Here is a 26,600-nt window from a genome sequence, read left to right as displayed (position 1 = left end):
CGTCCAATGTCAATGCTTTAAGCATACTGAGGACCCTGTTTGTTCCTTGGACTTAATTAAGCCCAAGGTTGTGTGGGCAGGAAACTCAATGCTCATGTTTCAGGAAAAGCACTGGATCCAATGATTGCCAAGTCCCACCCCAGCTCAGATCAGCTAATCGGGGATCCCATGCTTCTGCATTATCTTTTTTCTGTTTGCAAAACAGGCACATCCTAGGTGCTTCAATATTGAGTTCCAGCTGAATCAGCCCTTCCAAGGCCACTGCCCAGGGTATGTATGGGGCATCCCTAGCCCTGGGCTGTGAACCCCTATCTATCCTTGTTACTCTCACCAGAACCTAAGGATCCATGGAAGATAAATGGCAGGGGTCAGAAATGTGGGGTTTGCGTGTGGGGAAGAGAGATGCCCAGGGGCTCCAGCATCACTTGGAGGACAAGAAATCGATGGAGATAAGCGGGGGTCTTTGTCTGGGCTGGTGCAGGAGCACTTCTTGTTTTCACAGACAGCCCTCATTCCTGCACAGCCATGATCCTCATTCCTTAGCTGGGTATCCCAATGTTAGAAAGAAAAGATCACCAACAAGTTGGGTATTGGGGTTCTGGGGTCAGGTTGGACTTGCCTCCAATCTCAGCCCTACTGTGTGGAGCAGTGGAACCCTCCTATGCTGCTGGTGGGCAGCCAATTTACAGAGGCAAGTTTGGCAGTTTCTTGTATAACTTACCCTTATCATGTGACCCAGCAACTCCACTCCTAGGGATCTACCCAAGAGAAATGAAAACATATTCTCACACAAAAACTTATACATACATTTTCATAACAACATTATTCATAATAGCTCAAGACTGGAAACAACCCAAATGTGCACCAGCTGAAGAATGGATATGTAGACGTTTGTGGTCCATCCATGCAACAGAACTTTATTTGTCAATAGACAGGGATGAAGCCACAATGGACATTACAACATGGATGAACCTCAGAAGCATTACACTATGTGAAAGAAGCCAACCACAAAAGGCCACACAGTATATGATTTCACTAAGAGGGAATGTGCAGAAAAAGGCACATCTGTAGAGTCAGAAAGCAGATTGGTGGTTGCCTAGGGCTGGGGGTGGGAATGAAAGATTGACTGCAAACAGGCAAGAGAAATGTTTTCAGGGTAATAGAAATATTCTAAAACTGGCTTGTGATGATGGTTGCCCAAATCTATAGATTTACTGATCTAACTGTATATTTACCGTGAGTAAATTTTATGGTGTGTAAATTATGCCTCAGTAAAGCTGCTGAAATATGCAAAATAAAACCCAAAACTCACCCCTTGATTCTTCCTGCTGTGCAGGCTGGGACAATCAACTCCAGTTCCCTGAGCCTCCGTTTATTTATGTGCAAGATGGGCATGTACTAATGGAACCTCTCAATGAGCATGCCAGGAGGATTCATATAACAGAAAATACATGGAAAGACTTGCTGGGAACCCGGCACCTGCACAGGGCCCTCAATTATGTGGGCTGTTGGTGTCACTTCCATGGAACCAAAGAGACTATAGCCACAGAACTCCTCCTTGCTGACATCTGGTGGGGCTGGTGTTGGCTTTGTTCACTGAGCATTTCCAGCGCTCGGCATTCACTGTGCACTGTAAACATTCTCTAAGCATCATGGACAAGTGAACAAAACAGAGCCCCTCTACAGGTGTCCAGCACCCTTTCGGGAATCAGAGGAGAAAACAGGTGTTTGCAACCCTGTGTGATGGGCACATGTGCTGTAGGAGCCCAGGGAGAAACAAACTGGCTAAAATGGGCATGTGAGGGGCTCCTCAGAGGCAGCTACACTTGTGTCCTTGCATGAACCCTGCTGAGCCCGATTCTGGAACAGATCAGGACAGGAAGAGCTTTCAAAGAGTTTCTGTTTCAATATTATTTTCATTGCTAGGAAACTGAGGCTGAGAAAGGGGTAGGAACTGGCTCAGGGTCTGTGGTGGGAGTGGGATTTGAATGCTGTCTGACCTTGAAACCTGTGTTAGTATGAATCCTCCCAGAAGCAGGCACCAAGTTAGGATGAGATCAGCAGAGATTTATTGGGGATGCACCTATGCAGGTTAAGAGAGGGGTCAGGAGTGATCAGGGAGAGCCTTCAGACTGCCACGTGAGAGAGGGGAGGGGGAAGGAAGGAAGGTAGGGCAGGAGGAGTCCGCGACACAGCACAGCTCTAGGAACTTTTGGCCGGATCAGTTGGGAGTCTCTGGTGGACTATTGACTGCTAGAGGATTCCCTTGTCCTGCAGGAACAGGTGGCACTAGTGCCCTGGCATGCTCAGTTCTGGCTGGGAGCAGCCTATAGGAAGTGTGGCCTCAGTGCCCAGGCTGGAGTGCAGTGGTGCAATCATGGCTTACCACAGCCTTGACCTCCTGGGCTCAATTGATCCTTCCACCTCAGCATCTCAGGTAGCTGGGACCACAGGCATGTGTAACCATGCCCAGCTAATCTTTTATTTCTTATAGAAGGTCTTGTTGTGTTACCCAGGCTGGACTCAAACTCCTGGGCTCAAGCAATCCACCCTCCTTGGCATCCCAAAGTTCTGGGATTACAGATGTGAGCCACCGGGCCCGACCAGTTGGTTGTATTTCTGTTGGATAGTGCTGGTATAACACAGGTTTTCTCAGCCTCAGCACTGTTGACATTTGGGGCTGAATCATTCTTTGTGTTGAGGGTGGTCTTGTGTATTCTACAGTGTTCAGGAGCCTCCCTGGCCTCCAGCTACTAGATGTCAGTAGCACCTAGTTAATCCTCAAGGCGTGGCAACCTGAAGTTTCTCCAGACATCGACAGAATCACCCCACTTGAGAACAGAGCACATGTTGTGTAGCCATAAGAGCCTATGGCTTACCACATGCCAAGCACTGGTATTAAGGACAGGGTGTTAGGGATACAAACAGGGAATGAAAAGTCCTGCCTATGTGGCACTTACTTTAGTGGGAAGTGGAGACAATGAATAAGTAAATATACATTGCCCCTGGCAACACGCGCTGTGGTAAACAGTGAAACAGGAAAGGGAACAAGGAGCAAAGGGTGATGTGTGCTAGCAGGCTTCCTGTTGTGTGTATTTCATCAGGGAGGCCTCACAGAGAATCGAAGAGTGAGGAAACAAGCTGGATTCTGAGACCAGTGTTCGAAAAAGTGGCAGGGGCCAGTGCAAAGACCCAGTGGTGCACATCACTGAAAACAAGGAAGGAGATCCCTATGTAGTGACATGAAAAGACTATTAATCAGGGAAAAATTTGTAAAGGGGGGGCCTTGAACTTAAACTAGGACAAATGATACACATCTTTCTGGTGAGGTGGGTAAACCTTTTTAAAAACAGCTTTATTGAGGGCCAGGCAAAGTGGCTCACATCTGTAATCCCAGCACTTTGGGAAGCTGAGGTATTTGAATCACCTGAGGTAAGGAGTTAGAGACTAGCCTGGCCAACATGGCAAAACCCGGTCTCTACCAAAAAATATGAAAATTAGCTGGGCGTTGTGATGCGTGCCTGTAGTCCCAGCTACTCGGGAGGCTGAGGCAGGAGAATCGCTTGAGTCCAGAAGGCAGAGGTTGCAATGAGCTGACATCACGCCACTACAGTCCAACCTGGGTGACAGAGCAAGACTCCATCTCAAAAAAAGAAACAAAAAATCTTTATTGAAATATAATTCACGTGCCATAAAAGTCACTCATTTAAAGTCTAAAATTCAATGGTTTTTATTACGTACATAGAGTTGTGCAAGCATTACCACATTTGCTTTAGAAAATTTTCATCACCTCTAAAAGGAACCCCATACCACGTAACCATCACTCTGAAATTCCCCCACTCAACCCTAGGCAACCACTAATCTACTTTCTGTCTTCAAATTGGTCTATTACATTTCACATAAATAGAATCATATATGATTTTTTTGTGACTGGCTTCTTTCACTTAGCATAATGTTTTCAAAGTTCATCATGTTCTAGGATATATCAGTACTTCATTCCTTTTTATTGCTGAATAATAGTCCCTTGTAGCAATATATCTCATGTTGTTTATCCATCCATCAGTTGATGAGCATTTGAGTCGTTTCCAATTTTGGGCTGTTACATATAATGTTAAGATGAACATTCAACTGCAAGTTTTTGTGTAAACATATGTTTTACTTTCTCTTTGAAGTAGCTTTGCTAGGTTATGTGGTAACTCTTATGTTTAGCAAATTGTGGCACTACCAAACTTTTCTAAATGGTATGGATCATTTTACAGTCCCATCAACAATGAATGAAGTTGCCAATTTCTCCACACCCTTGCCAATAGTTCTGTCTTTTTTATTAAAGTTATCCTAGTGGGTGTGAAGTAGTATCTCATTGTGGTTGTGATTTCCATTTCTTTAAAAACTAATGGTACTGAGCATCATTTTAATGTGATTATTGGCCATTTGCATACATTCTTTGGAGAAATGCCTATTCACATATTTTGTCTATTTTTAATTGGATTTTTTATTGAGTTGTATGAGTTTTTATATTACATATTCTAGATAAAAACACTAATGGATATATAAATGGCAAATATTTTCTCTCAGTTTGTGGGTTGTCTTTTAACTTTCTTGATGGCATCTTTTGAGACACAGAAGTTTTTAATTTTGGTAAAGTCTAATTTCGCTATTTTTCTTTTGTCGTACTTCAAAAGCTTGGCCTATCCCAAGTAGTAAAGATTGACTTATATATTTTTCTAAGAATTGTATAGTTTTAGCTCTTATATTTAGGTGTATTGTCCAATTTCAGTTTAGTTTTGTGTATGGTGAGAGTTAGGGTCCAACTTTATTCTTTTGCATGTGGATAAACAGTTGTTCCAGTATCATTTGTCAGAAAAATCATTCTTTCCCAATTGAATTGTCTTGGATCCTTGTTAAAAATCCATTTTTTTGTAAATGTGAAGGTTTATTTCCAGACTCTTTATGCTACTGATCTACCTATGCCAGCACCACCCTATCTTAATTACTGCAGCTTTGTAGTAAGTTCTGAAATTAGGAAGTGTGAGTCCTCCAGTTTGTTCTTCTCTTTTTAGATTGTTGGCTATTCTGAACTCTTTGAATTGCCATACAAATTTTAAGTATGCCAATTTTGCAAAAATGTTAGCTGGGATTTTGACAGGGATTGTATTAAGTCTGTAGATTTGGAGAGTATTGCAATCTTAATAGTAAGACTTCTAATCCATAAATACGTACTATTTTTCAGTTTATATCTAATTTACCTCAACAATGTTTCACAATTTTTAGAGTACAAGTTTTGTTCTCTTTTGTTAAATTTATTCCTAAGTATTTTATTCCTTTAAATGCTATTATAAATGGAATCACTGTCTTAATTTCAGATTGCTCATTGCTAGCGTATAGAAACACAACTGATTTTAATATATTGATCTTGTGCACTGCCACTGTGCTGAACTGTTTATTTAGTTCATTTAGTTATTTAGTTCTTCCCAAAGATCTTCTATATAAAAGCTTTATATACAAGATCATGTCATTTACAAATAGAGCTTTACTTCTCCCTTTCTAATCTATATGCCCTTTTATTCCCTCCCCCACTTTTTTTTTGAGGGAGTCTCGCGCCATTGTCCAGGCTGGAGTGCAATGGTGCAATCTTGGCTCACTGTAACCTCCACCTGCTGGGTTTAAGCGATTCTCCTGCCTCAGCCTCCCAAGTGGCTGGGATTACAGGCATCCGCCACCACGCCAGGCAAATCTTTGTATTTTTAGTAGAGACGGGGTTTCACCAAGTTGGCCAGGCTGGTCTCGAACTCCTGACCTCAGGTGATCCACCCGCCTCGGCCTCCCAAGTGCTGGGATTACAGGCGTGAGCCACCATGCCCTTCTTATTTCCCTTTCTTGCCTAATTGCCCTGCTCTAGAACCTTCAGTATAAGATTGAATAAAAGTGGTGAGAGTGGACATCCTTGTCTTATTCCTGACTGTAGAAGGAAACCATTAGGTATAACGTTAACCGTGGGGTTTTTATAGATAACCATTATCAGGTTGAGGAGCTTCCCTTCTATTCCTATTTTAGTGCGTTTTCTTTTTAATCATGAAGGGGTGTGAATTTTGTCAAATGCTTTCTTCAGTGTCTATTGAAATCATCATGTGATTTTCTTTCCTCTTTTATTCATATATTACATTAATTTTTGTGTGTCAAATCAACCTGGCATTACTGGGATAAATCCCATTTGGACATAGTATGTAACCTTTACATATGTTGACGGATTTGGTCTGGAAGTATTTCCTCAGGATCTCTGTGTCTATAATCATAAGAGATGATCTGCAGCTTTCTTTATGTCTGTCTGGATTTGGTATCAGGGTAATATTGGCCTTATAGGATGAGTTGGGAAGTGTTTCTGACATGGGTAAATTTTTAAATGTATTTCAGGATAGGCAAAGCCTCAGAGTGGGAGAAGGATATCAGTAAGTAAACCTAGGTGAACAGAAAGTGAACACTATGAAAGTGCAAGCGTCAGAGAAATGTGCCATACATAAATTTTTTACAATTTTTTCTACCAAAGGATATATCACTGAACTCACTACAATATAAGCATGTTTAAAGAAGCAGTTATTTTTAAAGATGGTGGTTTTGTTAGTAATCTCCACTCCATAAGCATGATATTCCAGAGGCCTCTGAAATCCAAAGTACTCAAAACTTATAATTTTTCCCACAAACCTCCTGCTTTCCTGTAGTCCCCATCTTGGTAAAGAGATGCCTTTCATGCCATCACTCAAAATGATCTGTCAATCATTTTGGATTTTCCCCCAACCTCATGACACCTAGAAATGACCAATTCTAGACAATATGACTTCTTAATATTGTTTTTTGTTTGTTTGTTTGTTTTTGAAATGCAGTCTCGCTTTGTCACCCAGGCTGGAGTGCAGTGACATGATCTGGGCTCACCGCAACCTCCACCTCCCAGGTTCAAGTGATTCTCCTGCCTCAGCCTCCTGAGTAGCTGGGATTACAGGCATGCACTACCATGCCTGGCTACTTTTTGTATTTTTAGTACAGACGGGATTTCACCATATTGGCCAGGCTGGTCTTGAACTCCTGACCTTGTGATCTGCCCGCGTTGGCCTCCCAAAGTGCTGGGATTACAGGCATGAGCCACTGTGCCCAGCCTCTTAATATTGTTTAAATCTGTCACCCACTCCATCTACAATGATTAGGACTTAATTTAGGGCTTCACTAGCTCTCAACTGAGCAATTTTCATGGCCTAGTTTTGATCCTCGATTCTTGCTGTTCACTCTTTCAACCCATCTGTCCATGATGCTAGTCTTTTTTTCAACTTTGACAAAAGTTTATGAAAACTAGATTAGGGTATCATATTTTTACATTATTCCGCAATGATGTTTAAGCAAGGGGAGAAGTCACACAAAGCTCTAAAATAATTTCATGTTTGACTTTAGAATGCATTGCAATGAAACCTCACCAATGAAGGAACTGAATGAGGGAAATGAACTAAGTTAGTCTAAACATGAAAAGGTTCCTTTTTGAATAGATTTCATTTTTTGAGCAGCAGAACTGAGCAGAAACTACAGAGTTCCTATATGCCCCTCACTCCCACACTCTTCTCCTATCACAACCTGCACCAGAGTGGTACATTTGTTACAACTGCTGAACCCCACAGTGACACATCATTTTCACACATAAATTGAAGTTTGTAATTTACATTAGGGTTCACTCTTGACGGATCTGAACTAATGCATAATGACGTGTATTCACCATTACAGTACCACACAGAATACATACACTGTGCTACAAATCCTCTGTGCTTTGCCTATTCATTCCTCTCTCCCCTCAGATCCTGGCAAACACTACGCTTTTTACCGTCTCCATAGTTTTACCTTTTCCAGAACATAATTCGGGATTTTATAGTATACAGCCTTTTCAGATTGGCTTCTTTCACTTAGTAACACACATTTAAGGTTCTTCCATGTCTTTTCATGGGTTGATATAGCTCATTTCTTTTTGGTGCTGAATAACAGTCCATTGGCTGGGTATAGTACAGAGATTATTTATACATTCATCTGCTGAAGGACATCTTGGTTGCTTCCAAGTTTTGGCAATTATGAAAAAAGCTTCCATACACATCTGCATGCAGGTTTTTGTGTGAACATGTTTTCTACTCACTTGGGCAAATTCCAAGGAGCATAATTGCTGGATCATACAGTAAGAATATGTAAGAAGTTGCCAAACAATCTTCCAAAGTACCATTTTGTATTCCCACCGGCAGTGAATGAGAGTTCCTGTTGCTCCCCATCTTCCCCAGCTTTGGTGTTGTCAGTGTTTTGGATTTCAGCCATTGTAACAGTCATGTAATAGTACGTCACTGCTGTTTTAATTTGCATTTTCCTAACGACACATAATGTGGAGCACAGTTATCTTTTGAAAACGTAGAGCTGATCATGTTATTTGTTGCCTCAAGGTCCTATAATGACTTCTCCCTGTCTATAGAATAAAATTCAGACTCCTTAGAAATGCTCCCAAGATTATGCATCTCACATTCTGGCCCCATTTTACTCATCTACAACCTCACCTCATCTTGCAACATCTCTGGTACTTCTATCCTCTAATCATCTGCATCTGCAGCTTCAGAACACATCAGCTTCTATATTGTTGCTCCTGCTCTGCTCTACTTACTGTCATGTGCACAGATGGTTACCTGACAAAGCACCTAATCACCTTTCAACATTCAGCTCCAATATCAACTATTCCACAAAGCTTTTATACCTACCCCCTTTACACTACTACCTACATCATATATTGCACCCATAACAATTTCTTTATTTTATTTTATTTTTATTATTTTTTTGAGACAGAGTCTCACTCTGTCGCACAGGCTGGAGTGCAGTGGCATGATCTCGACTCACTGCAAGCTCCGCCTCCTGGGTTCACGCCATTCTCCTGCCTCAGCCTCCTGAGTAGCTGGGACTGCAGGCACCTGCCACCACGCCTGGCTAATTTTTTATATTTTTAAGAGACAGGACTTCACTGTGTTAGCCAGGATGGTCTCGATCTCCTGACCTCGTGATCCACCCGCCACGGCCTCCCAAAGTGCTGGGATTACAGGCATGAGCCACCGCACCTGGTCCCTAACAATTTCATTTTTTTACTAAACTGAAGGGAGCACATCTGATCTCTATCACCTAGCACAGTGTTTTGCACATATTGGTACTCATTAAAGCTTTGTTCAAGGAAAGAACAGATATTTTAGTCTTTCAATTGATCCTCAGAACAAACCTGTGCTATAGGTAAGGTATTATCCAAGTTTTAGACATTAATAACTATTTGGTTATCCTGTGTTAGCTGTTTGTGTTGCTATAAAGGAATACCTGACACTGGGCAATTTATAAACAAAAGAAGTTTATTTTGGCTCATGGTTCTGTAGACTGTACAAGGGGTATAATGCTGTTATCTGCTTCCAGTGAGGGCCTCAGGAAGTTTACAATCATGGTAGGAGGAGAGGAGCCAGCATGTTACATGGTGAGAGAACAAGAGAGAGAGAGAGGAAGGAGGTGTGAGGTTGTTTTTTGTTTTTTTGTTTGTTTGTTTGTTTTGAGACAGAGTCTTCCTCTGTCGCCCAGGCTGGAATGCAGTGGTACAATCTCAGCTCACTGCAACCTCTGCCTCCTGGGTTCAAGCAATTCTCTTGCCTCAGCCTCCCGAGTAGCTGGGACTACAGACGCGTGCCACCACACCTGGCTAATTTTTGTATTTTTAGTAGAGATGGGGTTTCTAGATGTTGGCCAGGATGGTCTCCATCTCCTGACCTAGTGATCCACCAGCCTCGGCCTCCCGAAGTGCTGAGATTACAGGCGTGAGCCACGGTGCCCAGCCCCCAGGTTCTTTTAAACCAGATCTCATGTGAACTCAGAGTGAGAACTCATTCATTACCACAAGGACAGCACCAAGACATTCATGAGGATCCACCCCCATGATCCAAACACCTCCCAGTAGGCCCACCTCCAACACTGGGGGTCACATTTCAACATGAGATTTGGAGGGGACAAAACATCCAAGCCATATCATGCTCCAAAAGTTTGTTTAGAGGGATGTTGGCTTCTCACAGGAATCCCATTCTGATTCACTCCAAATGAAGTCCACCAACGTTTATCCAACTCATAACATACATGCACATACAGGAATCTGCCATAATATGAGTTTTTATTACACTAATAGGAAAGATCATTAATTCGGGAATCTGCATTGCATTGTACAGACTTCTAGTGATCCTAAAGGGAGGGCATTACAGAAAGGAAAGTTGTTTCTTGTAGTGCAGCTCATTTGAGTGTTGTTGCACCATATTTCAAAATGATGGGTATTAAGAGTAATACAAGGTACCAGGCTAATAATACTGCTGGTGATAGTGGTAAAGGGTCATTGCTCTTAAATAAAAGCTACATTTAAAAGCTGCATTGCTTATATATGACTTTGTATGGAGCTCTCTAACCTTAACCCCCTTTCTTTCACTCATTCAAACAACTGCTTTTATAATTTTGGATAACATGAATTCTTAAAAACATACTTATGCTATATCAAATAAGACTGTCCTATAGGGTCACCAGTGTGTGTATCCCCGAAGCCAACAGTACTCCTACCTACATAGTTGCAGCTCTAGCAACAGGAGTCAGGTGTCAGGACTGCAAAATGCACATGACAGAAATAAAGACATGAGTGACTATGACTGCCCAAGGAATCTGGATTGTTTCCTTCACCACAGTGTTCTTCCATAGTGAGACCCTGAAAATAATAGGCTGGGGGAGGGTAGAAGATAACAAACAGATTTGCAAGTCCTTCACCTATAATGAGAATGGATAATTCAACTATATGCCAGAAGAAAAAGCACAACCCCGTTCAGCATTTATTGTGCTGGAACTTCCACCGTAAGTCTGGGTCCAGACAATGGGGTAATTTCCAATATCCCAAAAGAACCAAGGTTGATAACCAAAAGCGAAAATGTTTCCCTCTAGAAGATAGTTATGCTTCTCCTCAGGAGTAGAAATCACTGTAGCAGAGGACAAAATGAGGCCATGAAATCTGGTTAAGCCAGACTGGATGCCTAGAGGGTAGCTGAGGAGCAAATGGAAGCTGCAGCAGGAGAACAAAGATCCAGCCAGTAATAAAAGCTGGGTCCATGAATGGCTTCTTGAAATGGTGTGTGGTCATGCTTAGCTGAGCATGCTGTGGGACTCATGATCTTGGAAAATGAGGGGGCAATGAAGACTTCAAGATGGGATGGAAAATGATGCAAGAACAGCTAAAAAAAAAAAAAAAAAAAAAAGGAAGAAAACAGAAGGGGAAGAGGAAACAAAGAAAACAGAAAGAAGCTGGCCATTGTGGCTCATGCCTGTAATTCCAGCAATTCAGGAGGCCAAGGTGGGAGAATCACTTGAGGTAAGAAGGTTGAGACCAGCCTGGGCAACAGACCCTTGTCTCTACAAAAATTTTTTTTTTTTAATTAGCTGGGCATGATGGCACACACCTGTAGTCCCAGCCATTCAGGAGGCTAAGGTGGGAGGATCACTGGAGCCCTGGAGTTCAAAGGTGCAGCAAGCTATGATTATGCCACTGCACCCCAGCCTGGGCAACACAACCAGACCCTGTCTTTAAAAAAAAAAAAAAATGGGAGCAGGTAGAGAAAAAAGTATTTCCATAATTTTTTACAATTAAAAAATATATCTAGGTTTTAAGAGTAATGACACCAAAAAGATTTCTAAATCAATTCCCAAAGCATTTATCTCATCCCTTCTGAAAAAGTTCTAAAAACACAACTCCAAAGATGAAATGGAAGGTAAACAAGGCAATAGCGCTGAATACATAATTTCAGTAACTCAGAATTTGCTCCATCCTCTGCTCTAAAAAAGCTTTGCTACAGAAGAGCAGTTACCTTTAAATCTTTTTCCCCAACATAAAGATATCCAGAATGTGAAGCTACCATTAGAAATGTTGACATAGGCTGGGTGCAGTGGCTCACGCCTGTAATCCCAGCACCTTGGGAGGCCAAGGCAGGCAGATCACAAGGTCAGGAGATCAAGACCATCCTGGCTAACATGGTGAAAACCTGTCTCTATTAAAAAATACAAAAAATTAGCCGGGCGTGCTGGTGGGCACCTGTAGTCCCAGCTACTCGGGAGGCTGAGGCAGGAGAATGGCATGAACCCAGGAGGCGGTGGTTGCAGTGAGCCGGGATCACGCCACCGCACTCCAGCCCAGGTGACACGGCGAGACTCCGTCTCAAAAAAAAAAAAAAAAATGTTGACATAGATCTTCATTTACTGATATGTGAAAACATCCCTAAAGTTCTAAATACGAGCTACAGAATCACATCAACCATCTAATATATCTGTAACCTAAACGCTAGTTGGCAGTTGATCTGCAAGCAGGATTAGGAAATATTTCAGAGCCAGCATCTCCTCGCACCATCCAGGTACCTAAACACTTGAGGCCACCAAGTCACCTGCGCAGCCCTTGCTCCTCTAAGACCAACCAGGGCTCCCCAGACCCACAGGCCTGAATCTGGAGGACAGCAGTCTGCCTGACAACAGCGACTCCGAGATCTCAACCTAAGGACAGAAGGAAGATGCATAAAATGAATAGGGGAAAGGAGTGGCCAACTAGCAACTGCCCTTATCTGTTATCACGTCACTCTCACAGCAGACTTGGGCAAGTGGTTGACTTGTGGAAGCTGTATAAAATGTTTGACTCTGGGTATGAGTAATTCCCCTTCCGATCTTACAGTGCCCAAGGAAGAAGTAAGTAGCTCCAGGATCGCTGAGACCAACCTGGGCGGCCTACAAGACTGTGCTGTGGTGACAGGCTGCATAGTCAGCAGCAAGACGACAGAGCACCAAAAAACACAGATTAGAATGGGGTCAGCCATCCAGGTGGCTAGTGGCTACTGCCTTTGTCGATGCAGATAAAGAACATTTTCATTCCTGCGGAGTTCTATGGGGCAGTGCTGCTCTAGAGGCTGACATTTCCATCTTCAGCACTTCCCCCGGCTATTACCTAGGTTCATTCTGCTGCTTCCACAAGACAAGGATGGAAAAGGATGGCTTAGGGCAATGGTCAGCAAACTGTTTATATAAAGGGGCAGATAGAAAACATCTGAGGCTCTGTGAGCCATCCAGTCTCTGTCATAATCACTCAACTCTTACATTGGAGGTAGGGTGAGAGCAGCAATAGACAGTAAGTAAACAAATGAATGGGGTTGTGTTCCAATAAAATTTTATTAACAAAATATGACAGTGGGGGGGCCACAGTTTGCCAAACTTTGCCTTGGAGGACATGCAGAGGCACCCTCAGAATTCAGTGAAAACCTGCTCCAATATTGCTAAGACTCATGAAGTATAATCTCTCATCTTCTTTCTCTTTCCCCTGCCCAGGCCCTAAGTTAGGGTTCCCATCCATATAACAAAGACTTCTGGCCAGGTGGCATTTGCTATCTCTGAGATTGCTTGCCCATGAAAGCCACAAAGAGATTTCTTCTTTTACACACCCTGAAGCATATTATGGCCCCAGCAAGGCTAACTAAATCAAACTGTGGTTTAAAAACAAAACAAACCAACCACTGTGAAATATTTATTTTTGTTTTGTAGTATTAAGCATGATTAAACCAGTGCAGAAAAATACTAAGTACATTGGGTAAAAGATGAGCTAGCTGTTCTAGTATTTGCTTTTTGTAATCCAGTTAAGACCATGAGCATATACAACATCATCACTAACTCAACAATGTAGCTGCAGGGTAACATGTGGATACCCTGTGTGCTCTACTGGCCTCCAAAGGCATTCAGGGGATCATCAAAGATGTTGGACACCTTGTGTTCAAATCTTGGTTCAGGTGCGGCCTGTGCAGATCGGCTTTTTGGTTTGGTTGTCTTAGCCTGGATACCAGAGGAGAAGATGTCATCTTTAGAAAGAAAAAAGAAAAACGGTTGCTGAAGAGGGGTGGAGAAAGGTACTTTTAAGACACATGCAAGCAAACCACCAAAGACCCAGCTCTGGTAACAGCATGGAGTACCCTAAAACACTAACCTAGAACTCAAGCCTCTTAGATTCTGGTTCTGTGTTTGTTACTCATTAAATTTTATGATCACACACAGGTTTCTCTTGGAGCACAATTTCTTCAGCTACGAAAGTGTATGTATGTGCGTGTGTAGGACAGAAAAAAGGGAAGGGTAACTTGATCTCCAAACCAGCCCACGCCCCTACCATCAGGGACAATGGACTTATTTAGATATTCTTTTCATACCGGGTTTTAAAAGAGCAATAAAAATACGCAAAGGGAAATCCAACATAGGACCCACCTGTTTTCTTTCAGAATAAATGCACTGATTTGAGGCATCTCGATGTAAGACTGTAAGCCTCCGTCACTGCATTCGTTTAGTGTTTCACTGACTCAAAAGCTTGTCTTATCTAATTATGGTACTTACCCAGTAATGTTACTGCTAGGGTTTTATCCAACCATGATTTAACATGTATACATAAAGTTAGGTGTACACAAATGGTAAAGACCACAGCATTATTTGTAATAAAGAAAACAGAAACAATCGAGATTGCTGTCAACAGGCTAATGGCTAAATACAAAGAAATCGTGCACACCACTGAAAACAAGGAAGGAGATCTCTATGTACTGACATGAAAAGACATTAAGTAACTAAAAGACAGAGCAGAATAGGTAAATATATTCTTACTTTTTATAAAGGTGGGTATATATTGATGTGTACACAAACATATATTAATATCACTGTGTCTGAAAGGATACACACCAAACTGTTACTATTACCTCTAGGGGTTATTCACTTTCTACATTTTCTGAATTGCATGAATCTATTACAATAAGCATGTATTACTTTTTTTGTATTTAAAATAATGAATGAGTTCCCTTCTGCACTCCATGTGGCGGGAAGCAGGGGAGACAGAGCACACGGCTTGCTGGAGGCACAGAGCCAGTGTGTGACTCTGCAGCACCAGCTGTCTCCCAGTTAGTCTCCAGGTCTAGATTGACGGGGGGAGTAGGAAATGTGTATGTGGCCTCAGCCCACAGGATTTATCAAAAGTCCAATATTTAAGGTTCTCGGGCATTTGCCTTGTCTACTAATAAAGCAGAAGTTGTGCCATATAAGGAAGACAAGCTTGTTCCCAAACACCAAAGACCTCAGTGAAATGCAACGCCTGAGGTAGAGCCTACACCCAGGTCTAGACTTGCTCTCTTCTCGCACAGAACCATGGACACTCCCTGTCTATCTGGAGCTCTGACTCAACCAACCACATCACACCCAAGGCAGTCCCCTCAGCCTACTTTAGCACGTGAGGTCATTTCTGATCAAACCTCCTTTCATAACACCGGGGTGTGTCACAGATGATTGGTGAGGTGCACTGAGATCAAAGTTAAATTATACTTAAACGTCAAACTCTGGGTGCCTTCAAATTCTTTGATGACTATCATAGGAAAGAGTTACTTCACTAAAATAATTAGTCCATCTCTTACCTATCTTCAGCCTAACTCAGGATTACACTGAAGTGAACCCGCTGGGGTGCATTTTCCAGAAAAGGGCCAAGAAAAGGTAGCAGGAAAAATACCAAGTGACGGAAAGGTAAGAATTCTCTAGGTCAGATGTAGAAAACCAAACTTACCCATATCATCATCAAATATAGACTTGGCTTCCACTTTCTTTTTGGACTTTTCTTTTGGTTTTACAGTTAAGTCAGCAAAGATATCAATGTTATCATCAAATAAATTAGATTCCAATGTTTTCTCCTTCTCTCTGGGTTTCTGAGAGGGTTTAATTGCTTCCGTAGCAAATATATCATCCTTGTTAAGCCAAAAATACATACAAAACAATGTTAAATCAATTTTTCTTTTTAAACTCAAACACGTCAACAAGCTATGGAAATGCAATTGGCCAGGGTGTGTGGAACAGCCTCGAGACTGCCCGCTCTGCCTGGGATGCACTACCCCAGATCTCTGCACAGCTTGGCCCGCCCATCTCACCCTGGCTCAAATGCCGGCACTGCAGTGACACCTTCTCTACCAGTCCTGCCTAAAGGAGCACCTCCCACCCCTACCCACCACTCTGCCCCAGGTTATTTTCTTCATGACACTTAGTACTATTTGAAAACATCTTAATTATCCATTGCCCTGTTTGTATTTGATTATCTTCCCAGGGAGCTCTGAGGAGCCTAGCACTTCTCTGAGTTCACCTTGTGCCTGCAGTCCCCAGGTGCTCAATAAACATCTGCTGAGCAAATGCCACTGAAAGTCTTATTGCCTGCATGCACTACATTGTCAGCTCCAGCCAGGGCCAATGTCCCCAGAACCAGAGGTTAAACTCCCAAGCTGGACCAGTGGAGCTGTATGCCATGTCACCGAGTGGCATGCCCAGGAAGCTGATTACAACAATATTCTATAAAAATAAAAAAACTGTAAAAACTAGAGAAACCAAGACCAGTATCAATGATCATGGCCAGCCAAGAAATACATTCTACATGCAACAAAACAAAAAACCACTTCTGAATCAATGTTAGACTTATTAATAAAAGAGCCTAATTATAATTACCAAGCAAGTGGCTATGGGGTATGCACGCAACAAGCTAAACATAATCTATGGCTCAAATAAGCCAATCAGATACCTTCCTTAACTTAGAACAGACACAAAAACGTGTTAAGTCCTATTACCTCAAAAATATCTTGTGTTGTTAATATGACATCCTGCTGACTATTGGATTTTGTCTCATTCTTCTTGACTTTCTGATCTGTAAAGAGGTCATCCTCATCTTCCAGGAGAGGAAAGGGATTTGTTTTCTTTGCTGGTTTTGGTTTAGCAGACTGAAAGAGATCATCATCACTGCTGGCCTCGCCTAGAGCAGGAAACATGGGGCTCTTTGCTTTACCACCCACTGGTGGGTTGGCAGGATTCTCTGCTATCTTTGCCTTGGGTTTTGTTCTCTCCACGGACTGAGATCCAGTGCCCGTGGAAAAGATGTCCCCAGAATCAAAAAGGTCAGCCTCCCCTCTGGAATGACCCAGAGACTTTGCAAAGGGGCTTCTGTCCACTCCAGGCACAGGACCACCTTCCCAAGGTGCAGCGGCAGCTGCCAGGGCCTCCTCAGTGCTGTCTTCTCCACTGGCTGCTCTGAGCTGTGGCCGATGGCCATTTGGGGAAATGGCACCATCAGCCCACTGTGCAATGGGTCCTCTGGGGACGCTCATGTCCTCAGTCTCGCTGGACTCCTGAGCAGCCAGCCGCCTAGCTGCACGGGTCTGCGGTCTACGCTTCCCTCTCATCTTGACACGGCTCTGCAACGGCAAAAAAACACACATTGATCTGACAATAAAATAAAGTGTTCAAAGCTACCATGGCAAAGAATCAGTGACTCAAAATATTGTAAGGTTATCTGGTCTACTTCAATGAAGATACTATCTAAGAACATAGAAGAGGTTATTTCTTAATGATTTCCAAGGAAGGAGTTTAATAGCTCCTAGTACTCCAAGACTAAGTCATTCTTAATCCTTTAGAGTTCTCCATTTTTTAATCTTTTCAGGGCAGTTTCAGTTCAGTTTCACACAAAAAGTTTCATCTGTTGCTGGAAACCTGGAAAGTAGGCATGTTGGCTCTCTGTGTCTCACAACCCCTCCCTTGGCCCCAACTCTACCCTCAATAGAAACGTGGGTATCTTTCAAAACAAGAAAGAATCGGGGAATTCTGGTACTAACCTTTGTTAGGGGGCTAGTCTAAATTCAGGCTCCAGGAGCGGGGAGAAACATGACATAATAAAGAGAGGTAATCTAAGGTGCTGTTTTCTTCAAGTCAATAAACACTGAATTCAAATGTTAAATATTCCACATAAGAAATATGGCTTAGAAATCAGAACTTTTCATATAATCTCAAAACATGAATCACTTAGTAGCAATGATGCAGTGTCTATGATATTTTCCAAAATATACAATCAAGTAGAATTTTGAGAAGCTACAATCTACTTTGGGCAAAGTATGATTGTGTTGTCAACTTCAGGGGAATGTCACAATTTTAGTTGCCAATTTAAACTTAATAAAGAAAAGCCAATGAAAACTGTCGTTAAAAGGAAGGCTGTTTTGTTTTGCACAAGGAAACAGGTTTGGAAACATTTGAAATGAATCTATTTACCAGGGTAGGTCATTCTGTATCCTGTCGCTTACTTGGAGATCAGCTAAAGCTTTCTAGAGAAGGGAGACTGGATAGAAACTAGAAACCCAACTACAATGAAAGGAAAACTTCAAAGGGTTCACAGTCCATTGAGGAGATACCATGAAACAGTGTCACTGCTGTGGGAACTTGGTGCGGGGAGTGCAGGGCACAGTGACAGAAGTGGGGATGTGGAAGCACAGCTGTGGACAGAGAGGAGCATTCCTGGTGAGGAGGCAGCAGGAGCCTTGGGCAGCAGCAGAACAGACCATGTGTGTTCAGGGAGTGGCACCTGGTGTGCCTGGAGTCAGGCTGGAAAGTGTGAAGTGACTAGTGAGGAAGCTGCACACATGGGCTGGCACCGATTGTAAAGGGGTTTCATACCAAACCCAGGAGCCCGAATGCTCTCCTTGGAGTAGTGAGGAAGCGCCAGCAGGAGGGGCATGATCTGCTCTGTGGTTAGAAGACCCCCAGGTGGCAGTGCTGGAAACCTGCAGGTGTCAGACACCAGCCAAAGTGGCGAGACGTTACTGTGGCTACTGAGCAGAATGCAAATGTACCAAATGCAGGCCACGGAAAAGCAGGTGCAGGATGAGGGGGGTGGGGAGAATGGAGGGGGGAGCGGCTGAAGGAAGGATGAGGCACCTCCTTCAAAAGGAGAGTCAAAGACTGCTCTGTATGCAATTGATAAACTAGAAAGAAGCATATGCATGTTCTGGTTAAAAGAAGAGAGCAAGGAAGCAAAGATGGTTTCATCACCTTGTTTGCACTGTGTAAGGTGTCTGCCTGAGCTGGAAGATCAAAACTCACACCGGCCTCCCCACTTCCGGGAAGGACAGGCACACTTTCCAGACCGTGGCTCCTTCTGTGTTCAGATGAAGGAAAAGCCAATTCTGGCAAAACAGGCTTTACTTCAGAGATCTGGGAAGCTGCTGTGGGCAGCAAGGCCGCTGGGTTGATCGCTAAATTTGCCTAAAGAAGAAAAATGAAACTCTGTATTTGTTCTTCAACACAGCAGTCTATTATCTTTACTGTGACACATGACAAGATTCGGTGCACATAATGTATAATACGAGAGGAGTAGAAAAACTTAGGAAAATCGCCCGATCTAGTCTCAGAATTAAAACAGAGCATCTTACACCTATGCCCACCACTGGGCTCAAAGAATAGATGTTAAAGACGCAGCACACAGGAGACAACAACTAGGTGCAGGGGAGGGGAGGCGGGGGAAGAGATGAGAAGATGCTTGGCAGCAGCTGACAAAAGTAGGAAACCCAAAAAAGTTTATAGATGCCACAGGGCAGGCAATGAAGATTCCAGTGTTTTAATTACTTGTATCTTCCCGATCCGAGTGGATGGTTCTTTGGTTTTAAATGGAGCGAGACCTGATGAGTCCTGTGTAAAATTACATCCAGTTAAAAATCCATTTGGGAAACAGAAAGACAAGTGTTTCTTATGCCTGTAAATAAATCTGTGATGGAGCAAAACTGTCACTTTCTGTAGCTCTTTAATGGGAAAGGCATTCAAATCTCTCCTGGGGCCTGATGTTTCACTAGCACTACTTCACGTATGCCTCCTCCTCTGTCACGTAAGTGGAAAGCTGCCAGATCAGATATGGAGTCAAGGAATACAAGATGAGTAAGATTCTCAAGAGTCACAGTTTATCTGAGTACCTAAAACTGACCAGCAGGCAAAATTACCATGTTGGTTATCAAATAGAAATTTCAAGGAGCACACAAAAATTCAACCATGGCCTAATGCACTGGCTCTAAAAGCAAAAGATCTGAGCCCCAGGAAGGGTCAGTGGTGATGTGCTCATCCAAGTGCCTCAGGTTTACAGCTCAGGACACTAAGGCTTCAGTGAGACACCCTGGGACACCTGCACATGGAACTGGCACTCGCTCTCCAGTCCTGGGCTGTTCCCAGGAGGAGCTCCACAGCGTTCTGAGAAGACTGCTGCAGAGTACGGCCCAACAGCAATGACCTTGGGAGAGGCAACACTGAGAGCAGGCAGGAAATCAGATGTAATTTATATTTATTTCTATTTTAATTCTATTCCAAGGAAATCCAGAGGGAGAAATAAATTCTTTAGTGGGAAGAAGATTCTTCATCCTACCTTAACTCCACTTCAGAGTCAAATCTGGCATGGCATCAAAAAACACTAACTATTAAAGTATAGATTCATGAAACTCTGGCGTGTGGAGCGAGGAGAGGGGAGATGACTCGGGGGGAGTGCAGTGAAGACAAAGCGGTAGCCCTGGTTGCTGTTTCCTCCTTAATGCAGACAAGTCTAAATAACTGTGGGTCTGCATAATGGAATTTCTCTGTACTGGGATGCAAACAAGAGCTGAAAATCCTTAAAGAGGATTTCTAACCTGAGGTGTTTCTGGCTTCCATATGCCTTTTTCTTCACTACCTTGAATGGATTCAGGATGTTTCTGGTTTTTGAAAGAGTCAACAGAATGGTCTTTTTTCACTACTCTCTTTTTCTCTTGTACCTTCAAAAGAAAACAAATACCAAAAAGGCATCAAATATCTTAGAAATTTTAAGGAAAAATCATAATGCAAAAAACAATCCTGGCTTCTGAGTCTTAAAAATACTTTCTCAAATGAGGGCTGAACCAACTCAAAGGTAGCATTTCAGAAATAGCATTCTGAAGACTGTGGCTGTCACAGGAGTCCTCTCTATGATAAAAAGGAAACAGAGTACTTACAAAAACCTACTGGGGCTGGGGGAGAAAATGACATAGAAAGGCTAAAACTCAGACTCAAAGCTTTGCACCTGAAAGGCACGAATATTTAGTCACCCCAGTGTATGCAACAGTCTTTCAATCAACCATTTAAACATCACACAGATGTGTAGTACAGTCAGAGAGCCTGGATTATTAATGTTTTAATGTTAGTATAGGGAACATAAGATGAGGAACAACAGAAACTAAGCATTGCATCCTCCACACACGCTCCCCTCGGCATGTTATTTGCCATTCATTTAGCAGGAAGCAGCACGACTCTCCTAGGATTTTCCTTAATCATCTAACTGGACGTTAGTTTCCTTTCCCAGAATCTTTCCCACACAACCCAGTATTGAGAACAAAAGGCTGGTACCAAAGGCTGGGACTTGGCAGAGCTGAAAAGATCATCATCTTCATCATCCCCAAACAGGCTCCCAACACTTGGCTCTAACAGCTAGAATAAACAAGACCCAAGTTCAATATCCAAAAGCAAAACAATTTACAAAGAGAACTAGGTGAGCTGTTGAGACAGTACCCAATACAATAACAAGTCATACTGTGGGGAACCATTTGGAACTGACCTTGGTTTTTTTGGTGCCAGCAAAAAGGTCAACATCTGGGTCATTGTCCTTTTGGAGCTTGTGGCTAAAAAGCAGCTCTTCATCCTGGAAGACACCTGTGCTCTTGGGGCGGGCATCAGGATCGCAGCCCTGGGAACAGGAGGGAAGGTCATGTGTGATTAGAGCTGTAAGAACTTATCTCAAGGAAGTTATATATGTAAAGATGGACACAACAAAGATGTCCCCTGCAGCTGTATTATATTAGCAAAAGGCTGGCCACAGCCTAAAAGCCACTCAGTAGGGGAATGAAACATTGACAAAATGGAATGCTATGGCGCTTCCAAAAATACCAGAAAATATATTTATAAATACAAAGTTTACATATATATATATATATATATATATATATACGCACAAGCTTTAGAGGTAATCTTTCCAGGTTATATATATTATATAAACTTTGTATAGTATCTAAATTTTTTATTAGAAAAGCAATCCATTAGTTCCATAATGAGAAACATTCTGAAGGTAAAAAACATACAACTGAATTCTCTTCATCTCATTTCCAAAGGGAAGAAGAGACAGCAGCTGACTCAAGCACAAACTACACAGAGTGGTCAAGTATGTGTCCCTCACCTGTAAGCACTGCAGGCCAAAGACCTGGCACAGGTGCGACCACAAGCCTTCCTATGGCTGTCCATCACTTCTGCCCTACTTTCAGACTCCGAGTGAGTCCCTTTTTGTTTACTAGATATCTAACATTTAAAAGTTACCATCAACATTATTGGTTTGATAATATAATGCTCCAGACCTGACATTCTAAAATTCATCCCTATTTCCTTATCACAGCCACAGATTAAAACTTAACAAAAAGGCCAGGCATGGTGGCTCATGCCTGTAATCCCAGCACTTTGGGAGGCCAAGGCAGGTGGATTACCAGAGGCCAGGAGTTCGAGACCAGCCTGGCCAATGTGGTGAAACCCCATCTCTACAAAAAATAGAAAGATCAGCCGGGTGTGGTGGCGTGTGCCTGTGGTTCCAGCTACTTGGGAGGCTGAGGTGGGAGAATCCTTGAACCTGGGAGGCAGAGGCTGCAGTGGGCCGAGATCACGCCACTGCACTCCAGCCTGGGCAACACAGTAGGACTCTATCTCAAAACAAAACAAAACAAAACAAAAACCAAAAAAACTAATGAAAAACTTACTTCTAACAAAATAAATCACATTAACAATAATTATTATTGTTATATATAAAAATGAGTTTAACACAGCAAGTGATGTTAAATATTTCACAACTATGGAAAAATATTACAGAACCATACACAGTAAGAGACTGGGAGAAAATATATCAAATTAATCATATTCACTGTGTGCAGCTCTCATTTATAAATAAGCTTATAGTATTGGTATAACAAAAAAATTCATAAAACATTTTTTGTAGAAATAAACATAGACTATTTCTTTGGTTAGATCTATAAAAAGGATTGGCAATCTATGACCTGCCAACCTGGTTTGCATAACATCACCATTGAGATCAAATTCATATACCATAAAATCTACCCATTTACGTATAAAATGTAATGATTTTTTGGTATATTCAGATTTGTGTATCCACTACCACAATCTAAGTTTAGAACATTCTCATCACCCCCAAAAGAAACCCCAAACCATTAGCAGTAATTATCCATTCCTGCTCACTGCTACTCCCAGCCCCCAGTAACTACTAATCTACTTTCTGTCTCCACTGATATGCCTATTCTGGACATTTCATATAAATGGAATCACATAATATGTGGTCTTTCATGACTGGCTTATTTTATTTAGAATGTTTTCAAGGTTCATCCATGTGGCAGCATGTGTCAGTACTTTGCCTTTTTTATTACCAAATAATATCCCATTGTATGGATATACTATATTATGTTTAGCCATTGTTTCCATCTTTTGGCTATTATGAATAATGCTGCTGGGAGCAATCATATTCAAGTTTTGTGTGAACATGTTTTTATTTCTCTTGGATATGTACCCAGGAATAAAATTCCGGATTGTGTGGTAGCTTTATGTTATAAGAATTTGAAGAACAGCAAACTGTTCTCCAAAGTGGTTGTACTGTTCCACATTTGCAGCAGCAAGGAATGAGAATTTCCATTTATCCACATCCTTACCAACACTCGCACTCATTACTTCCCTTTTTTTTTTTTTTTTATTATGGTCCTCTTCCCGGGTATGAAGTGGTATGTCACTGTGGTTTTGGCTTCCCTGACGCTGAGCATCTTTCTATATCCTTTTTGGCCATTTGTCCGTCTTCTTCAGTAAAATCTCTGTTCAGATGTCTGTCTTACCTATTTTTTTTCAGACAGGGTCTCGTTCTGTCACTCAGCCTGAGTGCAATGGTGTGATCACAGCCCACTACAGCCTTGAACTCCTGGGCTCAAAGGACTCTTCTGCCTCAACTTCCCAAGGAGATAGAACTATAGGAGCACGCAACCAGGCCTGGCTAATTTTTAAAATTTTTTGTAGAGACAGGATCTTGCTATGTTGCCCAGGCTGGTCTTGAACTCCTAGCCTAAAGCAATCCTCCCATCCTGGTCTCCCAAAGTGCCGGGATTACAGGCATGAGCCACGACGCCTGGCCTATCCCTTCTTTCATCTGGGCTATTTGTCTTTTTATTATTCACTTATAAGTCTTTTACATATTCTGGATCTAAGTCCTTTATCAAATACATGATCTGTAAATCTTTTCTCCCATTTTGTGGGTGGTCGTTTGACTTTCCAGATGGTGCCCTTTGAAGCACAATGTTTTTCATTTAAATAAAGTCCAATTCAGCTATTTTTGTCACTTCTGCTTTTGGTGTCTTATGTAAGAAGGCTTTGCCTAATCCAAGGTCATGATAATTTACTCACATACTCTCTAGATTCTAGGAGTTGTACAGTTTTAGTTCTTACATTTGGATCTTACACTGGATCTGAGTTTATTTATTAATGGGTCCAACTTCATTCCTTTGCATGTAGATAATCAGCATCCTGGCACATCTGCTGAAGACTATTCTGTCCCCACTGAAATATCTTGGCACCTTAAGCAACTGACTGTAAATGTGAGGGTTTATTTCTAGACTCTCAATTCTACTTCACTGATCTATATATTTTAACCTTATGCCAATACCACCCTGTCTTAAAGTAAGTTTTGAAATCAGGAAGTGTGAGTCTTCTAACTTTGTTCTTCCTTTTCAAGACTGTTGGCTATTCTTGGTCTCTTACAGTTCCATAAAAATTTTAGGATCAGCTTGTCCATTTCTGCAAAAAGCAAGCTGGAATTTTGATAGAGATTACAATAAATCAGTTTGGGAAGGAAGTATTGCCACCTTACCAATATTAAGGTTTCTGGTCCATAAACACGAGATGTCTTTCCATCGATTTTAGGTCTTTAATTTCTTTCAATGTTTTGTAGATTTTAGTTTACAAGTCTTGTACTTCTTTTGCTAAATTTACTCCTAAGTATTTTACCCTTCTTGGTATTACTATAAAAGAAACTGATTTCTTAATTTCATTCACAAGCTGGTAATTGCTTATGAAAGTTACTACTAGTAGGTTGGGTGCAGTGGCTCATGCCTGTAATCCCAGCACTTCGGGAGGCTAAGGCAGGTGGATCACCTGAGGTCAAGAGTTCGAGGTCAGCGTGGCCAACACGGTGAAACCCTGTCTCTACTAAAAATACAAAAATTAGCTGGGCATGGTGGTGGGTGCCTATAATCCCAGCTACTCAGGAGGCTGAGGCAGGAGAATCGCTTGAACCCAGGAGGCAAAGGTTGCAGTGAGCCAAGATTGTGCCATTTCAATCCAGCCTGGCGAACAAGAGTGAAACTCCATTGCAAAAAAAAAAAAGAAAGTTACTAGTAGTAACTTTCGTAAGTTAGTAAATGTTCATTACTAGCTTACAGAACAATTGGTTTTCACATATTGATCTTACATCCTTCAATCTTAATGACTTTAATTATTTCCAATGGATGTTTTTTGCAGATTCCTTAAGACTTTCTATATAAAAGATCATGCCATCTGCAAATACAGATTGCTTCACTTCACTTTTTCCTTTCCAATCTGAATGCCTTTTATTTCATTTTCTCACCTACATGCCCTGCTTAGAATCCCCAGTACAAGGTTGATTAGAATTACCAAGAGTGGACATTGTTGTGTTGTTCACGATGTTAGGGTTGAAAAGCATGCAGTCTTTCACCATTAAGTATGATGTCAGCTGAGGGATTTCATAGATGTCCTTTATCAAGTTCATTAAGCTTCCTCCTATGCCTAATTGAGTGCTTTACCATGAAAAGGTTTGGATCTTATTAAAAGCTTTTTCTGCATCTGTTGAGATGATCATGTGCCTTTTAATTCTGTATTTTATTGATACAGTGCATTATATCAACTAATTTTAGATGTTGAACCAACCTTGCATTCCAGGCGTAAATCTCACTTCTCATAATGTGCAATCCTTTTTATATTTTGCTGAATTGGGTTTAGTAGTATTTTTGTTGAGGATTTTGGCCTCTACATTCATAAAGGATATCTAGCTTTCTGGTGATGTCGCTGTCTAGTTTTGATATCAGGGTCATACTAACCTCACAGAATGACCATCATCTTTTTTTTTTTTTTTTTTTTTTTTGGAGATGGAGTCTCGTTCTGTTGCCACACTGGAGTGCAGTGGTGCAATCTCGGCTCACTACAACCTCTGACTTCCTGGTTCAAGCAATTCTCCTGCCTCAGCCTCCCGAGTAGCTGGGATTATAGGCAAGCGTCATCATGCCAAGCTATTTTTTGTATTTTTAGTAGAAACAGGGTTTCATTATGTTGGCCAGGATGGTCTCGATCTCTTGACCTTGTGATCCACCCACCTTGGCCTCCTAAAGTGCTGGGATTACAGGTGTGAGCCACCACGCCCAGCTGACCATCACCTATTTTTATTAATAAAACTTACTGGAACACAGTCATGCCCATCCATCTTCATGTTTCCTAGGGCTGTTTTCATGCTGCCAATGGCAGAGCTAGGCAGTTATGACAGAGCCCAAATAGGCTGCAAAAGCTAAAATAGTCATTATATGGCCCTTTATAGAAATAGTTTGCTG

General features: G+C 42.0%; 1 protein-coding gene across 9 annotated transcripts in view; it reads right to left on the bottom strand.

The window, feature by feature from the left end:
* Positions 1-13,241: 13,241 nt before the first annotated feature.
* The window catches only part of WASHC2C (WASH complex subunit 2C), a 65,250-nt gene continuing 51,891 nt past the window's right edge, over positions 13,242-26,600 (bottom strand). For 5 of the 9 annotated variants that reach the window (XM_055353102.2, XM_055353106.2, XM_055353104.2 and 2 more), the window contains 8 exons: positions 21,509-21,637; positions 21,301-21,381; positions 20,571-20,693; positions 19,528-19,590; positions 18,955-19,167; positions 16,710-17,330; positions 15,668-15,845; positions 13,242-13,940 (listed from right to left, as the gene is read on the bottom strand). In XM_055353102.2, coding sequence (XP_055209077.2) covers positions 13,801-13,940; positions 15,668-15,845; positions 16,710-17,330; positions 18,955-19,167; positions 19,528-19,590; positions 20,571-20,693; positions 21,301-21,381; positions 21,509-21,637 — 1,548 coding nt within the window. In that variant the 3' untranslated portion in view covers positions 13,242-13,800. The remainder of the gene's footprint in view (positions 13,941-15,667; positions 15,846-16,709; positions 17,331-18,954; positions 19,168-19,527; positions 19,591-20,570; positions 20,694-21,300; positions 21,382-21,508; positions 21,638-26,600) is intronic. The other 4 variants (XM_055353103.2, XM_055353107.2, XM_055353105.2 and 1 more) reach the window with 1 other exon arrangement.

Source organism: Gorilla gorilla, chromosome 8, assembly GCF_029281585.2.
Source record: "Gorilla gorilla gorilla isolate KB3781 chromosome 8, NHGRI_mGorGor1-v2.1_pri, whole genome shotgun sequence".
Lineage (NCBI taxonomy): Eukaryota > Metazoa > Chordata > Mammalia > Primates > Hominidae > Gorilla > Gorilla gorilla.
This window is presented reverse-complemented; position numbering and strand designations above follow the sequence as displayed.